The sequence below is a fragment of the Oncorhynchus mykiss genome, chromosome 13 (genome assembly GCF_057628025.1).
Source record: "Oncorhynchus mykiss isolate SJ-2025 chromosome 13, ASM5762802v1, whole genome shotgun sequence".
In the NCBI taxonomy this organism is placed as follows: domain Eukaryota; kingdom Metazoa; phylum Chordata; class Actinopteri; order Salmoniformes; family Salmonidae; genus Oncorhynchus; species Oncorhynchus mykiss.
The window spans coordinates 33,547,121-33,565,901 of NC_143034.1; the positions used below are offsets into that span (position 1 = coordinate 33,547,121).

General features: G+C 41.0%; 1 protein-coding gene across 4 annotated transcripts in view; it reads right to left on the minus strand.

Moving 5' to 3' along the window:
* The window catches only part of LOC110486043 (spastin), a 34,544-nt gene that overhangs the window by 10,281 nt on the left and 5,482 nt on the right, over window positions 1-18,781 (minus strand). Inside the window, exons 2-14 of one of the 4 annotated variants that reach the window (XM_021557354.3) lie at window positions 15,479-15,562; window positions 15,039-15,122; window positions 11,987-12,070; window positions 11,214-11,404; window positions 10,724-10,857; window positions 10,299-10,392; window positions 8,728-8,802; window positions 8,001-8,072; window positions 7,708-7,783; window positions 7,351-7,442; window positions 6,888-6,967; window positions 4,084-4,126; window positions 3,890-3,969 (exon numbers count right to left, since the gene is read on the minus strand). In XM_021557354.3, the coding sequence (XP_021413029.3) occupies window positions 3,890-3,969; window positions 4,084-4,126; window positions 6,888-6,967; window positions 7,351-7,442; window positions 7,708-7,783; window positions 8,001-8,072; window positions 8,728-8,802; window positions 10,299-10,392; window positions 10,724-10,857; window positions 11,214-11,404; window positions 11,987-12,070; window positions 15,039-15,122; window positions 15,479-15,562 (1,189 nt within the window). Of the gene's footprint in view, window positions 1-3,889; window positions 3,970-4,083; window positions 4,127-6,887; window positions 6,968-7,350; window positions 7,443-7,707; window positions 7,784-8,000; window positions 8,073-8,727; window positions 8,803-10,298; window positions 10,393-10,723; window positions 10,858-11,213; window positions 11,423-11,986; window positions 12,071-15,038; window positions 15,123-15,478; window positions 15,563-18,781 lie in introns of all 4 variants that reach the window. The other 3 variants (XM_021557353.3, XM_021557356.3, XM_021557355.3) reach the window with 3 other exon arrangements.

Genomic DNA, 18,781 nt, shown 5'->3' on the forward strand with positions numbered 1-18,781 from the left:
GGGTGAGGCACATGGGCTACTAACAGCTTACTACACAACATACACTTAGTATTACTTTCTTAGCTACAGTATACATATCTCCCTTGCATCATTTATGCAGCAGCATACAATACATTTTTGGACTCACCTTGTGAAGGTGGCGCGGTGGTCCTTTGTGGGCAAATTTTGTCATCAAACTTTGTCATCAAAGTCTGGCATTCTCTGGATTTATGATGGGAACTCAAACAAAAATAAAACACAGCCACTCCATTGAATAGCAGACGAACGTTAGTGGTTGCTTTGCAATGCTTGCAGTTAGTCACTGATTCCTTCCAAACGACTCATTGTTGAATTTGTGATTTCCAACTTGTTGTGTAATCTTTATGGCCGATGAGCACCGTTACGTTTTATCTCTAATTTATCTTCATTATTTATCTTCATATGAAAAGGATTTGCCAGTAGATTGTCGACTTGATTCATGATGATGACTGCTAGCTAAGACTTTGAAATTAAGATGTTGACATGATCAGTCCAATCAAAGCTACTGTACATATAACGTGATTTGACGTAATTTTATCTGTGGCCAGTGACCTTGAGCCTTCTTGGAAGGGCACTTGTAATAACTCCACGGCAGGACCCAAAGGGCTGAAATTTTGGATGTCTACCCTTACTAAGGACATGAACTTGGCGTAGTGTCCCCATGAGTGACAGAACACTGAGCCAATCACGGCACAATGCTCCTATTTTCTGCTGGCTCGCCCCACCACCAACAGAAAGCACTGAGCTAGGCTGAAATACCTGCATTTTGGAGCTGCCTTACTCAAGAAAACAAAAAAAGAGACCATGTGTGTATGCAGCTTTATTAACTGAATGACTTATATATATTTTTTACATTGTTTGCAAACTGATATGTGATACGTATTAATGCCAAAATAACAGGCAAAACAGGCAAGCCCCCCCAAAAAATATATGGATAATATATATTTTCAAAACAATTGCTAAAAATGTGGGACCTGCCCTGAATGAAGGGTCGCCACTGGTGTTCTTCAATCTCATAAAACATTTGAGAAAAAGGCTCAGTCCCATAGGGCGGCGCACAATTGGACCAGCGTCGTCCAGGTTTGGCCCGGGGTAGGCTGTCATTGTAAATAATCATTTGTTTTTAACTGACTTGCCTAGTTAAATAAATAATAATGTTTTTAAATAAAGTACCATTATCCAAGGGGAGGGTGCCGGAGTATTGAAAACTATCTTTTTTAAATTACTTGTTAAAGAAAATCTTTCACTGAGCAATTGTATTAGCATACAATAATATAGTTTTGCTCATCTTTATCTAGGTTGCCGATAATTTTAGACGTGACTGTATATCTCTGTATGTCATTCTGAAAGCATAGAGAGATAGCAAACATTTCAAATATAACATTTTGTCTCTATTCTTCTCTATATATTAATATATCTATTGAAATCTCTTTATTTATCCATCATTTTGAAAGGATTACAGTGGACAAAACATGTTATATTATAAAGATATATGAATATACACAGGCAGTTAGAAAAGCCAAGGCTAGCTTTTTCAAGCAGAAATTTGCTTCCTGCAACACTAACTCAAAAAAGTTCTGGGACACTGTAAAGTCCATGGAGAATAAGAACACCTCCTCCCAGCTGCCCAGTGCACTGAAGATAGGAAACACTGTCACCACTGATAAATCCACCATAATTGAGAATTTCAATAAGCATTTTTCTACGGGTGGCCATGCTTTCCACCTAGCTACTCCTACCCCGGTCAACAGCACTGCACCCCCCACAACAACTCGCCCAAGCCTTCCCCATTTCTCCTTCTCCCAAATCTGCTCAGCTGATGTTCTGAATGAGCTGCAAAATCTGGACCCCTACAAATCAGCCGGGCTAGACAATCTGGACCCTTTCTTTCTAAAATTATCTGCCAAAATTGTTGCCACCCCTATTACTAGCCTGTTCAACCTCTCTTTCGTGTCGTCTGAGATTCCCAAAGATTGGAAAGCAGCTGCGGTCATCCCCCTCTTCAAAGGGGGTGACACTCTTGACCCAAACTGCTACAGACCTATATCTTTCCTACCATGCCTTTCTAAGGTCTTCGAAAGCCAAGTCAACAAACAGATTACCGACCATTTCGAATCTCACCATACCTTGCAATCTGGTTTCAGAGCTGGTCACGGGTGCACCTCAGCCACGCTCAAGGTCCTAAATGATATCTTAACCGCCATCGATAAGAAACATTACTGTGCAGCCGTATTCATTGATCTGGCCAAGGCTTTCGACTCTGTCAATCACCACATCCTCATCGGCAGACTCGACAGCCTTGGTTTCTCAAATGATTGCCTCGCCTGGTTCACCAACTACTTCTCTGATAGAGTTCAATGTGTCAAATCGGAGGGTCTGCTGTCCGGACCTCTGGCAGTCTCTATGGGGGTGCCACAGGGTTCAATTCTTGGACCGACTCTCTTCTCTGTATACATCAATGAGGTCGCTCTTGCTGCTGGTGAGTCTCTGATCCACCTCTACGCAGACGACACCATTCTGTATACTTCTGGCCCTTCTTTGGACACTGTGTTAACAACCCTCCAGGCAAGCTTCAATGCCATACAACTCTCCTTCCGTGGCCTCCAATTGCTCTTAAATACAAGTAAAACTAAATGCATGCTCTTCAACCGATCGCTACCTGTACCTACCCGCCTGTCCAACATTACTACTCTGGACGGCTCTGACTTAGAATACGTGGACAACTACAAATACTTAGGTGTCTGGTTAGACTGTAAACTCTCCTTCCAGACCCATATCAAACATCTCCAATCCAAAGTTAAATCTAGAATTGGCTTCCTATTTCGCAACAAAGCATCCTTCACTCATGCTGCCAAACATACCCTTGTAAAACTGACCATCCTACCAATCCTCGACTTTGGCGATGTCATTTACAAAATAGCCTCCAATACCCTACTCAACAAATTGGATGCAGTCTATCACAGTGCAATCCGTTTTGTCACCAAAGCCCCATATACTACCCACCATTGCGACCTGTACGCTCTCGTTGGCTGGCCCTCGCTTCATACTCGTCGCCAAACCCACTGGCTCCATGTCATCTACAAGACCCTGCTAGGTAAAGTCCCCCCTTATCTCAGCTCGCTGGTCACCATTGCATCTCCCACCTGTAGCACACGCTCCAGCAGGTATATCTCTCTAGTCACCCCCAAAACCAATTCTTTCTTTGGCCGCCTCTCCTTCCAGTTCTCTGCTGCCAATGACTGGAACGAACTACAAAAATCTCTGAAACTGGAAACACTTATCTCCCTCACTAGCTTTAAGCACCAACTGTCAGAGCAGCTCACAGATTACTGCACCTGTACATAGCCCACCTATAATTTAGCCCAAACAACTACCTCTTTCCCTACTGTATTTAATTTATTTATTTATTTTGCTCCTTTGCACCCCATTATTTTTATTTCTACTTTGCACATTCTCCCATTGCAAATCTACCATTCCAGTGTTTTACTTGCTATATTGTATTTACTTTGCCACCATGGCCTTTTTGCCTTTACCTCCCTTATCTCACCTCATTTGCTCACATCGTATATAGACTTGTTTATACTGTATTATTGACTGTATGTTTGTTTTACTCCATGTGTAACTCTGTGTCGTTGTATGTGTCGAACTGCTTTGCTTTATCTTGGCCAGGTCGCAATTGTAAATGAGAACTTGTTCTCAACTTGCCTACCGGGTTAAATAAAGGTGAAATAAAAAATAAAATAAAAAATATCATGATCTATCGCTATATCTAATGGTCTATCAACTACCTATTGTACAAAGTTAATTCATACCATGGTAAAGGATATCTAAAAGTACATAACATATTAGGTAGGTTTCCAAGTCAGTTTACCTGGCTAGCTGTGACAGTTCTTTCTGTGCGAGAGGATTTCCGTGCTTTTCCAAAAGGTTCTTGACCAGTTTTAGCCGTGTCTATACACAACACACAATTATATACATTTTTTGCAGGGAAATTGTATGGGGGAATGTGATTTGTTTACTGTATGGCTACAATTGTAAATTGAATTAATAGGTTTCTTAACATACCTCTTCTGTTGGTAAAGCCACATACACCCGTTTTGCAAATCGCCTGTGAATAGAAACAGTTTGAGAACATGTACCATTGGGTATGCCTTGAAGACTTAAATGACAATTCCACCACTTTATAACCAGTTATTATGCTGTTAGGATACACTGAGTGAACAAAACTTTAGGAACACCTGCTCTTTCAATGACAGACTGACCAGGTGAATCCAGATGAAAGCTTTGATCCCTTATTGATGTCAGTTGTTAAATCCACTTCAATCAGTGTAGATTAAGGGAAGGATACAGGTTAAATGATTTTTAGGCCTTGAGACAATTGAAACATGGATTGTGTATGTGTGCCATTCAGAGGGTGAATGGGCAATACAAAATATTTAAGTGCCTTTGAATGGGGTATGGGAGTAAGTGCCAGGCGCACAGGTTTGGCTGTGTCAAGTACTGCAACGCTGCTGGGTTTTTCACACAACAGTTTCGTGTTCACACAACAGTTTCCAGTTTCCCCAAAGGATATCAAGCCAACTTGACACACAACATAGGCCAGCATCCCCGTGGAACACTTGACACCTTGTAGAGTCCATGCCCTGACGAATTCAGGCTGTTCTGAGTGCAAAAGGGTGTTCAACTTAGACCAAAGGATGTTTGTACAAAACATCCTTTGGTCTAAGTTGCACACAGTGTATATGAACTACTGTAGGATTTGATACACATTTTGATGTTTTATCATTTTTTGTTAGTCATACTGCATGATTCCTCATTTTTGAAACCTGTGCATTGCCCTCATCTACAGTATAGTCAAATCACATTTTATTTGTCACGTGCCGAATACAACAGGTAGACCTTACCGTGAAATGCTTACTTACAAGCCCTAAACCAACAATGCAAAAAAAAAATAAAGAAAATATTAGCAAAAAAATATAAAATAAACTTAAGTACAAATAAAAAGTTAAAAATGAACTACAATTTCTGGGGTGCATTTCACCTCCCACGATGCAATACTCTGCCTAGTCTGCAGTTAGCTTAGCTCGCTAGCAAGCCCAGATGAAGCTTATCATAAGTTAAGTGCATTTCATATTCCTTTTGGGTTGTAATAATATAATAATAATAATATAATAATATAATGCTTGCATGAATAGAATTCTGAATATATGTTAATATCATTGTAACCAATCGACTGCATTACACACACACAAAAAAAAAGGAGTTAGATGCTAACAAATGCTACCATAAGTTACCGTATCTGATGGTTAGCAAGTATGCTAGCTAGCCCAACTTCTACATCAGAAATATGTTTTTCCAACAATCACAGTCGAGTTAAACTTAGCGACTCTCTTAAACAAATGTCCAAACAACATGTAGGCCTGTTAGAACATTTATTAAGACATTTACAGGCAAATCACTATGGAATCCTAGTCTCTCATGGCTAAGTAGCTAACCCTGCTGCATCTGAAATAAAGTGTTTTCAACAATAACAGCCAAATACAGCCTCTCCAAGTAACCATCCAATAACACTGTAGGCCTATTAGAACTACTAAAAAGTATGACATTTATAAGTAATTCACTACAAAAATATAGGCTATTTGGAAAAGGGCGCAATGGCCGGAGTGGTTTTGCCAAATGGAATCATGGTAGTTCGAGCCTTGAACAACAGAAAAATATTGGAGTAAGCCAACTAAATATCATTCTATAGGTTTTTGAGCGTCACCTTGCAAGCAAAACATTTTAACCGCCTCCCTCATGACAACGAAGACAAAAAATGTATGTTTTGAAGTAAATTTTTTGGAGGCGGAGAGAAGATTTAGCAATTTTGTAACTCACTTCATACAATTCTACACATTTTTCCATAGGGTGGAGGAAAATGTTGGCAGTTTTTAATATGATAACTGAAGATCAAAGGGCCCACCCCGGTTGGTAATTTGACCATACTTACTACAAGTTTAGATAGCTGGCCACTAGACTAACTTATCAATCTAAAACATTTAAGCTGATGTAATAATTTAGTTACTGGCGATGCACAACCACCATTCTATTATTCTAACTCTCAACAGTAAGTTGAGACACCGACTGAGTTTCAAAATACATATTATTTATAGAAAATAAATATTGGTCCAATGGTCTACATTGCTGTATTAGACGAAGACAACCAGAGCAACACATAGCAGGGAGTTCGAATAAGATCATGTTCTATAAAGAGTTTTTTAGTTTTATTTAACCTTTATTTAACTAGGCAAGTCAGTTAAGAACGCCCGGGTTTGGCCTAATCCAGGCGCCGCGCCGCCCTTTGACTCCCAATCACAGCCGGATGTGTTTCAGCGTGGATACAAACTAGGGACTGTAGTGACGCCTCTTGCACCCTTGCAGTGCCTTAGACTGCTGCGCCACTTGGGAGCCCCATAGATAGCTGAAAATGGCTGTCTATAATGTATTTGTATTAGTCATCTAAGGGATCCTACTTGAAAAAAAAAACAGAGAAGCAATTTCCAGTTTTGCTCATCACGAAACAGTCATTAGCCATGAAATCACAAAATTACACTAAAAAACTGTTTATGACATCACTAAATACTTCATAATTACAAACCAAATGTTACATGTGGCAGAGTTGCCCTTTGACAGTGCTGTGGCAGAGAGACCTTAACTGAAAAGTAAACCTGGGTTGTGTTCAGTAGGCACACAAAAACGGGTAGGGCGGTACTACATGAACAATTTGCATGTTTTCCATTGCAATACCCTGTGTCCTATTGAAAACAACCGTGGCATACAAAAAAAAAAAACTGGGCATCCCCTGCCCCAGCCACACTGGCCTACAGTACCTAAGAACAGCTTCGTCCAGCTCCTGAGGTCTGTTGGTGGCTCCCATCACCAACACCCGCTCATCCCCACCAGACTGCACCTGAACACACACACACACAAATAAATACTATTGGCAGAAACAGTGAGACAATGTATCTCTTGGACAGATTTAATGTGGAAGATGCAAAATCTTTCTGCAGGATATGGACAAAAAAATCCAATCAAAAGTTTATTGGTCGCGTACACAGTTTAGCAGATGTTATAGCAGGTGTAGCGAAATTCTTGTGTGACTAGCTCCTAAACAGACATGGCTGGTTGCAGGATGTGGCCAACACACAGAATCCCTCCAGGGACAAACATTGCATACACGTGTGCATACGCTCATGAACTCATAAAACAAAACAAATAAACAGGTCACAAAATTAACACTGGAACACACATGCATGCATACGCAGAAACACACACAGGGAGAGACCTCCTTACCCCATCAAATTCAATCAAGAACTCAGTCTTGAGTCGTCTGCTGGCATCATGCTCTCCCTCTCTCCTCTCACAGAGTAGACTGTCAATCTCATCTGTGTGGGGTAAGTAACTGTAGTCATAATCTGAATGGAAGGGTCCCATTATCCTAGTATTCTATGCATAGTTGCACACTCCATTTCCATCAGTTATTAAATAGAAAAGTCTTGCCAACATGCTACAATGCAACTTTCTTGCATACAATATCTGTGCTTATTTTTAGATTGCAGGTAATGAAACATCATTATCGTTATGTGCTTTCTTGACCAGTTCATTGCAGTTACGCATTCATCTTGGTTCATCTAACAAAGTCAAAGTTACCTATGAAGATGATCGAGGGTTGCAGTTCTCTGGCGACGGCAAACAGAGCTCGCACCAGCTTCTCTCCCTCCCCCACCTACAGGGAAAGACCAAAAGAATAGTGAGTTTACTCTTTTTCTACAAGGGTCTACTTGAAATGACTGATATATGGTTGTTTTTCTGCTAAACTCAGCTGAATGCACTGACTAAGTTGCACTGGATAAGAGCATCTGCTAAATAACTAAACATGCAAAGTAATGTCAAATGTAACAAATTAAAGTGTAAAGAGATCTCTACGCTAATAATGTACTTACATATTTCGAGGTCAAGCTGGCTGCACTTATGTTGAAAAATGTGGCGTTGGACTCCATGGCCACTGCTTTAGCCTATCCGTAAAAGAAAGAGCAAAAATGTCAAATGTAGAACATTATACTTGTTTTGAGATATTTTCAACAATATGCTCTATAATCCTTAAATTTTCTGTTCGCTTGGTTTTAAATTTGATAACATATCCAAATTCCTGCTCTATAGAATCACCATTTGTTTTAATGCAGGTCAGACACATTTTGTGAGATTGAGTACATACTAGGGTACATTAATGATGGCTAAACTACATTCATAATGGATAATGCAATGTTGTATGACAAAAAAAACACTAAATATACATTTCCACAGATTTAGCCTATCCTTACATCATTCTGTGCCATCGGTCATAGTACTCTACTGTCAAAGTACTACCATATAAAGTGTACTTACAACCTTAGACCTAAACCAACTCAACTCTTGGACAAAGCATCTTGTAGTTAGAGGATGTCTCAACCAGCTAATCCAGTGAAAAGACTATATCCACTGTCTATATTAATTATATTAGTCTTGTATTATAAAGATTTTACAAATGCATCGTTTTGTGCATTTTCTATGGCAGTTGTTATGTTATATCATGATCACTTGTGATCTTTGTGAGCCTAACCAAGACCCACTCTCCTAATCATTTCTCATTCGGTCTCTTGCCAATACCACATGGCACTGCACCACACTCACCAGCATCGTTTTTCCGTTGCCAGGAGGACCGAAGAGCAGAAGGCCTCGTGCTGGAGCCCTCAAGCCTGTGAACAACTGGAAAAAAACATCTACTCAGCACTTTTTCATAGTCCTGAAGTTCAAAATTACAGAGCAATACATAGTAATTTATTGATTCTGATAGGCTGATTTAACATTTACTGTATGCATACAGTATGAAGTGGGTAAAACAGTACATAAACATGACTAAAGTTACCAGTGTTCAATGACTATGTACATAGGGCAGCAGTCTTGAGTACCTGGTGGTAGCCAGCTAGAACAGTGACTAAGGTTCAGGGCAGGGTAGTGGGCGGAGGCCAGCTAGTGGTGACTGTTTAACAGTCTGATGGCCTGGAGATAAAATATGTTTTTCAGTCTCTCGGCCCCAGCTTTGATACACCTGTAATGTCTCTGCTTTCTAGATGGTAACGGGTGAACAAGCCGTGGCTCGGATGGCTGAGTTCCTTGATTTTCTTGGCCATTCTGTGACACCAGATGGCGTAGATGTCTTGGAGGGCAGGCAGTGTGCTACAGGGTGATGTGTTGGGCTCATCGCACTGCCATGGATGGCACAATTGCCGTACCAGGCTATGATACAGCGTGACAGGATGCTCTCAATGGTCCATCTGTCGAAGTTTATGAGGATCCTAGGGGCCAAGACAAATTTCTTCAGCCTCCTGAGGTTGAAGAGGCGCTGTCGTGCTTTCCGCACCACACTGTCTGTGTGAAGGGACCATTTCAGGTTGTCAGTGATGTGCATGCCGAGGAACTTGAAGCTTTTGACCTTCTCCACTGCGACCCCATAAAAAATAAAAAAAATCCTGGCACCACTCTGCCAGGGCTCATCATTGTTGGTAATCAGGCCTACCACTGTTGTCGTAACATGACTGAACAAGGCGTTAATGGCCCACAAATAGTTTTAGAATGGCTTGCAACATGGTTTAAGAATGTAAAATGCAGCCCACCGATGGAGATGCATCCAGCTGCAGCGCCAATGTGCAATAGAAGGGAGAAAAACATAGCGCCGGTAATATGGTCACAACTTTCAAACGGTTTGGGCTAGAGACAAGCGCTATCTTTGTAGAAATGGTGCAACCGAAGCGCTGGCTTTGGCACACGGAAACAAAGTGGTACAACGAAGCCTAATCATTACAACAATTGTTAGCAGGCATATTATTTTTCTAGGTGCACTGGTGCTACAAAATAAAAATTCCCTCCTATAAAGCTTGAACACATTTGCTCGTATCCACGGTTCCCCCTTATTCATTATGATTGAAAAGTCAAAACCGATCCTAGATTAGCACTCATACTCTGAGACACCTTTGTAGGCCATCATTGTAAATAAGAATTTGATCTTAACTGACTTGCCTAGTTAAATCAACAGAACAAAAAAAAATACAGACCATTATGTTAGGACTGCCCACATTAACGGTTGCTGCTCAACATTTTTACTGACGATGTTACTGAGAGGTGATACTTTGTAAGAGGCTGCCCATAACAGCCTGTGAAAAGACTACCATATACACTCCATTGCTGTTCCTCTCCAATCTCACCTCTGGCCTCAGTGCAGGCAGGATGACTATTTCCTGTAGGGCCTGCTTAGCCAGCTCCTGGCCAGCAATGTCCTCGAACCTCACTGATGAGCCACTGGAACACACACACACACACACACACACACACACACACACACACACACACAAACACAAACACAAACACGAGACTGGTCTGAGTGCTCATTCCCATACAGAAATAAAGACATACTCAACTCTGCCTGGGTTGTATAAATTAGGCAGCAAAGACAGACTGAAACAGGCAGGCAGAACTTTTCAGTGTAAAAACGTTATAAAAAGTGTGCCCTATTGAACATGACCCAGGTCAAGCAGTCAACATCTATTGTGTTCCAAACTGAGACACCTTGCAAAGCACATGCTTTAAGTCCAGTGAATAATACATAACACTCCAAATCATTGTCTTTCACCTGTCTATGATCTCGCTGAGGATGAGGTTGGCACGCTTGCTGTCTACATTCTTCAAGTTCTTCATGTCCCGGTTCTTCAGTGGGGACATAGATGTGGGAGTGGTGGTGGTGGTGGGTTTACAGCCCGCTTTACCCTATAACAAAATAACCATGAATTCAGATTTGGTTACGATTTTAAACAAGCTAATCTCTTGTGATGATGATTGGAAATTCTCCTATTTTATTAAGTTTGTTAATTTGGTCTTCCTTTCATTAAAAATTGATATAGACTGGACATGTTCTTTTAGTATTCTTTTTTTTATTCCAGCTATTTTATAGTCCATGGCTGTAGTGCTAGTCTAGGATCAGTTATTCCGTTCAGAGCATAATTAATCAAATTTACATTGACAGGGAGGAACTGATCCTAGATCAGCATTCCTACTCTGAGACACTATAAATATGGGCCCTGGACTCTTGGCTAGATGTTGAGGAAAGACAATCTGTGTCTCACCTTGTTGCTGTTGGACTGGGGGGCCGGTCTGTGCTGTGTGAGACTGCTGGAGGGCCCACTGAAGCTGGGGGAGTGCTGGTGGCCCCCGTGGCCTGCCGCCAAGGTTTTTTTTGCCGTATGCTTTGGTCGTGGGAGGGAGTGACTGGAGTGAGTAGTCAGGGAGTCCCTCTTTTTGGGTACAGCTCCACTTACTGCCAAGAGCAAGGAGACTGTTAAAACAATCAAGATTAATGATCGAGGATTTATCAGTAGGGTAGTTTTAGGACATTTAATTAAGCTGTGTGTGAGCTAATGTCCCTTCAGTAGAGGCATAATGATTCTCCGGGCCTGATTTAGTCTTAGACTGTGTGAATCTGAACAGGTCCAACAGACTTCAAACTTCAAGTCCATGTAGTCACTGGACAAAGCTGGGTAAACACCCACCAGTGTTTCTATGAAAGAGAAATATGACTGTAGTTTGAGGTAGCCATCAGTGTCCGTGTGAAGAACAGATTGATAAATACACAGACAAAGCAGCAGAAAGAGTAAAATACATCAAATCGTTAACACTTAACTTGGAGGAAGCTTACTGTCCATTGGCATTCAAAGATGAAATAGGAACAAACAGGAAAAGTAGGTTTGGACGTAGATCAATTTCAATTATGTATGAAGAGAATAAAGCCAGAAAAACTGGAATTCCTGAATAAGGAGGAACAATTACACCCCTGAAAACAACACTTTTAAGAAACCAGTCATGACAACTGAAAGCAGATTCCCAGTAAGCACCCACCCACCTGAGCGTAGATGGCCGTTATGGTACGACTGGTTTGAGCTCTCTGTATAGATGTCTCTCTGAGCTGGCCCTGAACACAGCTTTGCTATACAACAGGAATGACAACAACAAAAACAAAACGAAATTGGGAAACGGAATAGGAGAAGGGAGGGAAAAGGAGAAGCAAAGGAAATTATATTAAAATAAACAAATAAGATAAAGGGCCATGATTCTTTAAATGGGGGACAAACAGCAATGTTTTGGGAGGGTGCCTAAGTGAAGTTGTCATGCCACATCCAAAAAAGAGGCATATGGGGTAGGGCTGAGGATTGTCAGTGTCTTGGGCAGCAATGCCAAACATAGCAGCCATATGGGCTCCTAAGTCACTGCATCTCAGTGCAAGAGGCGTCACTACAGTCACTGGTTCAAATCCAGGCTGTATCACATCTGGCCGTGATTGGGAGTCCCATAGGGCGGCGCACAATTGGCCCAGCGCCGTCCGGGTTTGGCCGGGGTAGGCCGTCATTGTAAATAAGAATTTGTTCTTAACTGACTTGCCTAGTTAAATAAAAGGTTAAATAAAAATAAATTAATAAAAATTCCAAACAGGACGAATCAAAACACCAAGAGTAGGGTCCTGTTCATTAGAGAAATGTTTTAAAACGTTCTGCAAAACAAAAGGAAAATGATAATTTCTTATTGGACAAGTCTTTGTTATCTTAGGTTAGGTGCCTGATGAACATGACTCAGGATAATGTTACAGCCAGCTGTGGAATGACGAGAAGCTTCTGAAAGAGCTTTGGGGGACCACGGAGTGGACTTTTACCCTAAGTAAATCATGTTTTGGGGTGTCCATTACGGGTTTAATAAAAAGGTACTGGAGTATTTAGGGCCTAATCCCTTTTGGTGCATGAAGTACATTGTAGTTTGGAAGTCATGTCAATACAAAAAGTATGTATGCGAATATACACTGAATTGCACCCCCTTTTGCCCTCAGAACAGCCTCAATTTGTCAGGGCATGGACTCTACAAGGTGTTGAAAGCAATCCACAAGATGCTAGCCTGTGTTGACTCCAATGCTTCCCACAGTTGTGTCAAATTGTCTGGATGTCAATTGGGTGGTGAACCATTCTTGATACACACAAGAATGTTGAGAGTGAAAAACACAGGAATGTTGCAGTTCTTGACACACTCAAACCGATGCGCCTGGCACCTACTACAATACCCCGATCAAAGGCACTTCAATATTTTGTCTTGCCAATTCACCCTCTGAAAGTCACATGTACACAATCCATGTCTCTCTGAAAAATCCTTCTTTAACCCATCTCCTCCCTTCATTTACACTGACTGAAGTGGATTTAACAGATGACATCAATAGGGGATCATAGCTTTCACCTGTCATGGAGATGTTTTGTACACTCAATGGAGACAAGGCCTACATGTTCTTTTCCCCCCAAGAGATACAAAGCTATGGAGCGATTTCAGTGCCAACAGCAATTGTACTGGATTTGGATATTTCATTTTAATTAAATCATTTTGAATGTGTAATCCACAAATGGAATGAATAATTTCATTCAGTTTTAAAATTCAATTTCAATGTAATTGAATATTCAAAATTCTCTCTAAAAGCTCTCTAAATTCAGATTCAAAACCAGAGACAACATCATGGTACTTAGGCACAAATTAATCTGAAACAACCAAAACAAACAACAAATGCATTCAACAAGTTTGTACAGTCACAAGCTTGCTGTAGTCATTGTGTGCTATGAATATGGGAGCAAATACTTACATAAGTTACTTTGTCCCAATACTTTTGGTCCCCTTAAATGGGGCGACTATGTACAAAAAGCGATATAATTTCCATATCGGTTCACCCGAGCATACAAGCATACAAGTATCTAAGTATCTGACTGAGCGGTGGTAGGCAGAAGCAGGCGCGTAAACATTAATTCAAACAGCACTTTAGTGCATTTTGCCAGCGGCTGTTTGTTGTGCTTCAAGCCTGCGCTGTTTATGACTTCAAGCCTATCAACTCCCGAGATGAGGCTGGTGTAACCGAAGTGAAATGGCTAGCTAACGTCACTCGCTCTGAGCCTTCTAGTAGTTGTTCCCCTTGCTCTGCATGGGTAACGCTGCTTCGCTGGTGCTACCAGGCGGTTTCAAAAGGAAGGCCCTAAAAATTGCCAGACTCCAGCCACCCAAGTCATAGACTGTTCTCTCTGCTACCACACGTCAAACGGTACCAGAGTGCTAAATCTGGGACCAAAAGGCTCCTGAAGAGCTTCTACCCCCAAGCCATAAGACTGCTAAATAGCTCACCAAATAGCTACCTGGACTATCTGCATTGACCCTTTTTGCACTAACTCTTCTTGACTCTATGCACACACAATGGACTCTAACCACAAACTCACACATACAGTACTGCCACTGACACTCCAACACACACGTACACACAGGCACATATTCGCCACACACATCACATACGCTGCTGCTACCGTGTTATTTATCCTGTTGCCTAGTAACTTTACCCGTACCTATATGTACATACAGTATCTACCTCAATTTCCTAGTACCCCTGCACATCCACTTGGTACTGGTACCCCATATACATAGCAACGCTATCATTGTTCATTGTCTATTTATTCCTCCTTGAACTTTTATTTTCTTCCTATTATTCTTCAATTCATTGTTGGGAAGGGCCCGTAAGTAAGCATTTCACTGTTAGTCTACACCTGTTTACGAAGCATGTGACAATTTAAATGTGATTTGATTTAAATATTGAATTTGAATATTAAAACAGAATGCAATATTCATTCAATTCAGTTTCAAATCTGGAAATTCAAGATCAATATATGAATTCAATGATTTAATTTGTGCATTACACATTCAAAAGTATTTCATTCAAATTCAATATCCTTAAACAAATTCAAAATTATGGAATTCAAATACAATTTCTGTTGGCACTGAAATCGGTCCATACAAAGCTAACAGTATCTAAGCTAGCATGATGAAAAACAACAAATGTGGACACGCAAGGCAAGACCTTCAAATGTGTCCAAATGCTTGATTCTCACCTAAAAGCTCCAGGCGATCCTTTGCCATGATCAGATTGGTGATCATCTTGGCCTGTAGACGTTTATCACGTTCATATTTCTCGCCTGGAAGAGAAGAGAGATTAAAAACAAATCTATTAGTAAAATAGCTGTATTCTTCCTTGTTTTCCACTACTGATTTTTAGTTTGTTGCTATAGCAGAGGTCGCCAACTCCGCTCCTATAGTTACTGGATATGCAGGTTTTTGTTCCAGCCCAGCAGCCACACACTAGGTGCTTACAATAATCAGCTGAGCATGGTCTTCAATCAGGACCGCGACTAGCTGAACCGTGTGTGTTAATGCTAGGTTGAAACAAAACCCTGCATATCACTAGCTCTCCAGGAACAGAGTTGTTCAGGAAATCTGCACTATAGGTCCTAGGGAATACAAAATACAGCAAAAGTGGGCACAGTCAACTCACCGTTTTCAGCTACCTTGATCGCGATGCCCCTCTCGAGCTCTGCGATTCCGCGCTTGTACCACTGGACTGCCTGTTCCTTGTGCACTAGTAACACACAAACCACAAGTCGGGACAGTCAGACGGGCAGAGAAAAAAAAGCAATTTGAGGTACAACATACAAAGAAATTGCTCACAGTCAAATGAGATCCAACAAAAGTCAATGTAAACGGATGAGATATTTAGTACTTTTGCAGTAGGCTAAGCATCTTTTAGTGTACAATACACATTTGCCATGCATTAGGCTACATATTTGACATGATTTAAGTGTTGCATAAAGGTATAGCATCTCAAGAGGCATTGGAAGAGTAGTAAAAAAAATAAATGTGCATGACAGTCAATCATGACCTCAAACAAGGGTACAGAGACTCGTGGATCAATCAGTGCATAAACCATAATGAACTATAATGAATCATTTCACATGACTGACCCGGTCTCTTAAACCCCTCTGGCCTGGAGCAGTGTTAAGTCATGGGACTGATTTTCATGGCTGTGGGAATATACAGCATATCCACTCCTTATGAGTGATTGAGTATTATTGAGACAGGGGCTCCCTAATCCCCAAGGCAGGCAGACAGACCCTAAAATTCTACTGGGTTCAGCCGAGTTGCGTTCATTAGGCACTAAACTGAAAAATTGCCTGAAACGGGGAGGAATTGTCATAAGAATTGCTGATTTAAAAAAAATGTAATATATATTTTTTTATTACGTTGCATGCCTTGATCTATGTATTGCTTCCATTAGGATCTTAGCTATATGAGAAATGTCATTGTATCCTCTCTAGCCACTTAAGGACAATGATAGCTGCCACTCCGGCCATCCCCATTTCAATATATAAATAAATAAGGTGGATTTGACTTACACTTCAAACCACCACTCATCTCTACCGGTTTAGGTTACTTAGGGGCATGATATAGGCCAGAGCCTTTAATTGCAAATAAATAGAGGGATGTGATATACAGTAGGGGCAAAAAAGTATTTAGTCAACCACCAATTGTGCAAGTTCTCCCACTTAAAAAGATGAGAGAGGCCAGTAATTTTCATCATATGTACACTTCAACTATGACAGACCAAATGAGAAAAAAAAATCCAGAACATCACATTGTAGGATTTTTAATGAATTTATTTGCAAATTAAGGTGGAATACTTTTTTTGCCCCAATGTAGGCTTAGCCTTCATTGAATAAGTCATGACCTTTTCAATGAAGGCTAAGCCTATAATCAATGATTTCCAGATCTAATTCCATTTATAAGCTAATGCCCAACCATGATAAAAACAAAGTAGGACATTTAGATAGACCAAAACAGGGACTGGGAATGCTCCATCTTTCAGTGAGACTAACCTAGATTTCGCTAACCCAGTCGTTTTTTTCAAAAGATGTGGGCCAACAGTGCTGCATACTTGGAGACTCCTGTTCAAAGTTATGGCATTCTCCACACTCCCAGAGGTAGAGCAAAGCGTTCAAAAAAGTCCAAGGCCCTCAACCAGGCCCTTTGTTCCGTGATGCCAAAACCATTTTCTCTCCCCATCCCATCACAATGGTGCTACACAGGGAAACGGGATGTCTAATATGGGAGGGGCCTGGTTGAAAAAGAGCATAAGGCTTTCTACACTACAGTACAGGCCTACTCCAAAAAACAGTGGTAGAAATATACTCCGGAGGTGATGGCTGTGGTTTTACGATCTCCTAACCTATTGTGTGTGTGTTTTAATCGCATTATTTTACAATTATTTTGTACATAATGTTTCTGCCACTGTGTGTTATTACTCACCCCGTACTGGAGGAAAACTTTTTCTTCAATGAGTCAGACGGGAAGGATTTACTTCAGAAGCCCGACAAGGCCCTCATCATTCGCAGGACAAAGAGACAGAGCTATAGGGGACGTAGATCTGGGTGCCTTTTAAGGCTCTGACGCCGAGCGGGTAATCTCCCTTTTCCATCAGTCCTATTAGCCAGCATACAATCAATGGTAAATAAAATAGACGAACTACAATCACGTACAGTTGAAGCTGTAAGTTTACATACACTTAGGTTGGAGTCATTAAAAGTTATTTTTCAACCACTCCACAAATTTCTTGTAAGTCGGTTAGAGCAACTACTTTGTGCAAGACACAAGTAATTTTTCCAACAATTGTTTACAGACAGGTTATTTCACTTTATAATTCACTGTATCACAATTCCAGTGGGTCAGAAGTTTACATACACTAAGTTGACTGTGCTTTTAAACAGCTTGGAAAATTCCAGAAAATGATGTCATGGCTTTAGAAGCTTCTGATAGGCTAATTGACCTGTGGATGTATTTCAAGGCCTACATTAAAACTCAGAGCCTCTTTGCTTGACATCGTGGGAAAATCTAAAGAAATCAGCAAAGACCTCAAAAAAATTGTAGACCTCCACAAGTCTGGTTCATCCTTGGGAGCAATTTCCAAATGCCTGAAGGTACCACGTTAATCGGTATAAACAATAGTAGGCAAGTATAAACACCATGGGACCACGCAGCCGTCATACCGCTCAGGAAGGAGACGCGTTCTGACTCCTTGAGATTAACGTACTTTGTTGGGAAAAGTGCAAATCAATACCAGAACAACAGCAAAGGACATTGTGAAGAAGCTGGAGGAAACAGGTACAAAAGTATCTATGTCCACAGAAAACAAGTCCTATATCGACATAACCTGAAAGGCCGTTCAGCAAGGAAGAAGCCACTGCTCCAAAACTGCCATAAAAAAGCCAGACTAAGGTTTGCAACTGCACATGGGGACCAAGGTTGTACTTTTTGGAGAAATGTCCTCTGGTCTGCTGAAACAAAAATAGAACTGTTTGGCCATAATGACCATTGTTATGTTTGGAGGAAAACGGGGGAGGCTTGCAAGCCGAAGAACACCGTCCCAATTGTGAAGCACGGAGTCGGCAGCATCATGTTGTGGAGGTGTTTGCTGCAGGAGGGACTGGTGTACTTCACAAAATAGATGGCATCATGAGGAAAGAAAATGATGTGGATATATTGAAGCAACATCTCAAGACATCAGTCAGGAAGTTAAAGCTTGGTCGCAAATGTGTCTTCCAACTGGACAATGACCCCAAGCATACTTCCAAAGTTGTGTCAAAATGGCTTAAGGACAACAAAGTTAAGGTATTGGAGTGGCCATCACAAAGCCCAGAGCTCAATCCTATAGAACATTTGTGGGCAGAACTGAAAAAGTGTGTGCGAACAAGGAGGCCTACAAACCTGACTCAGGGGATTTTTACAAGGATGAAATGTAACTGTC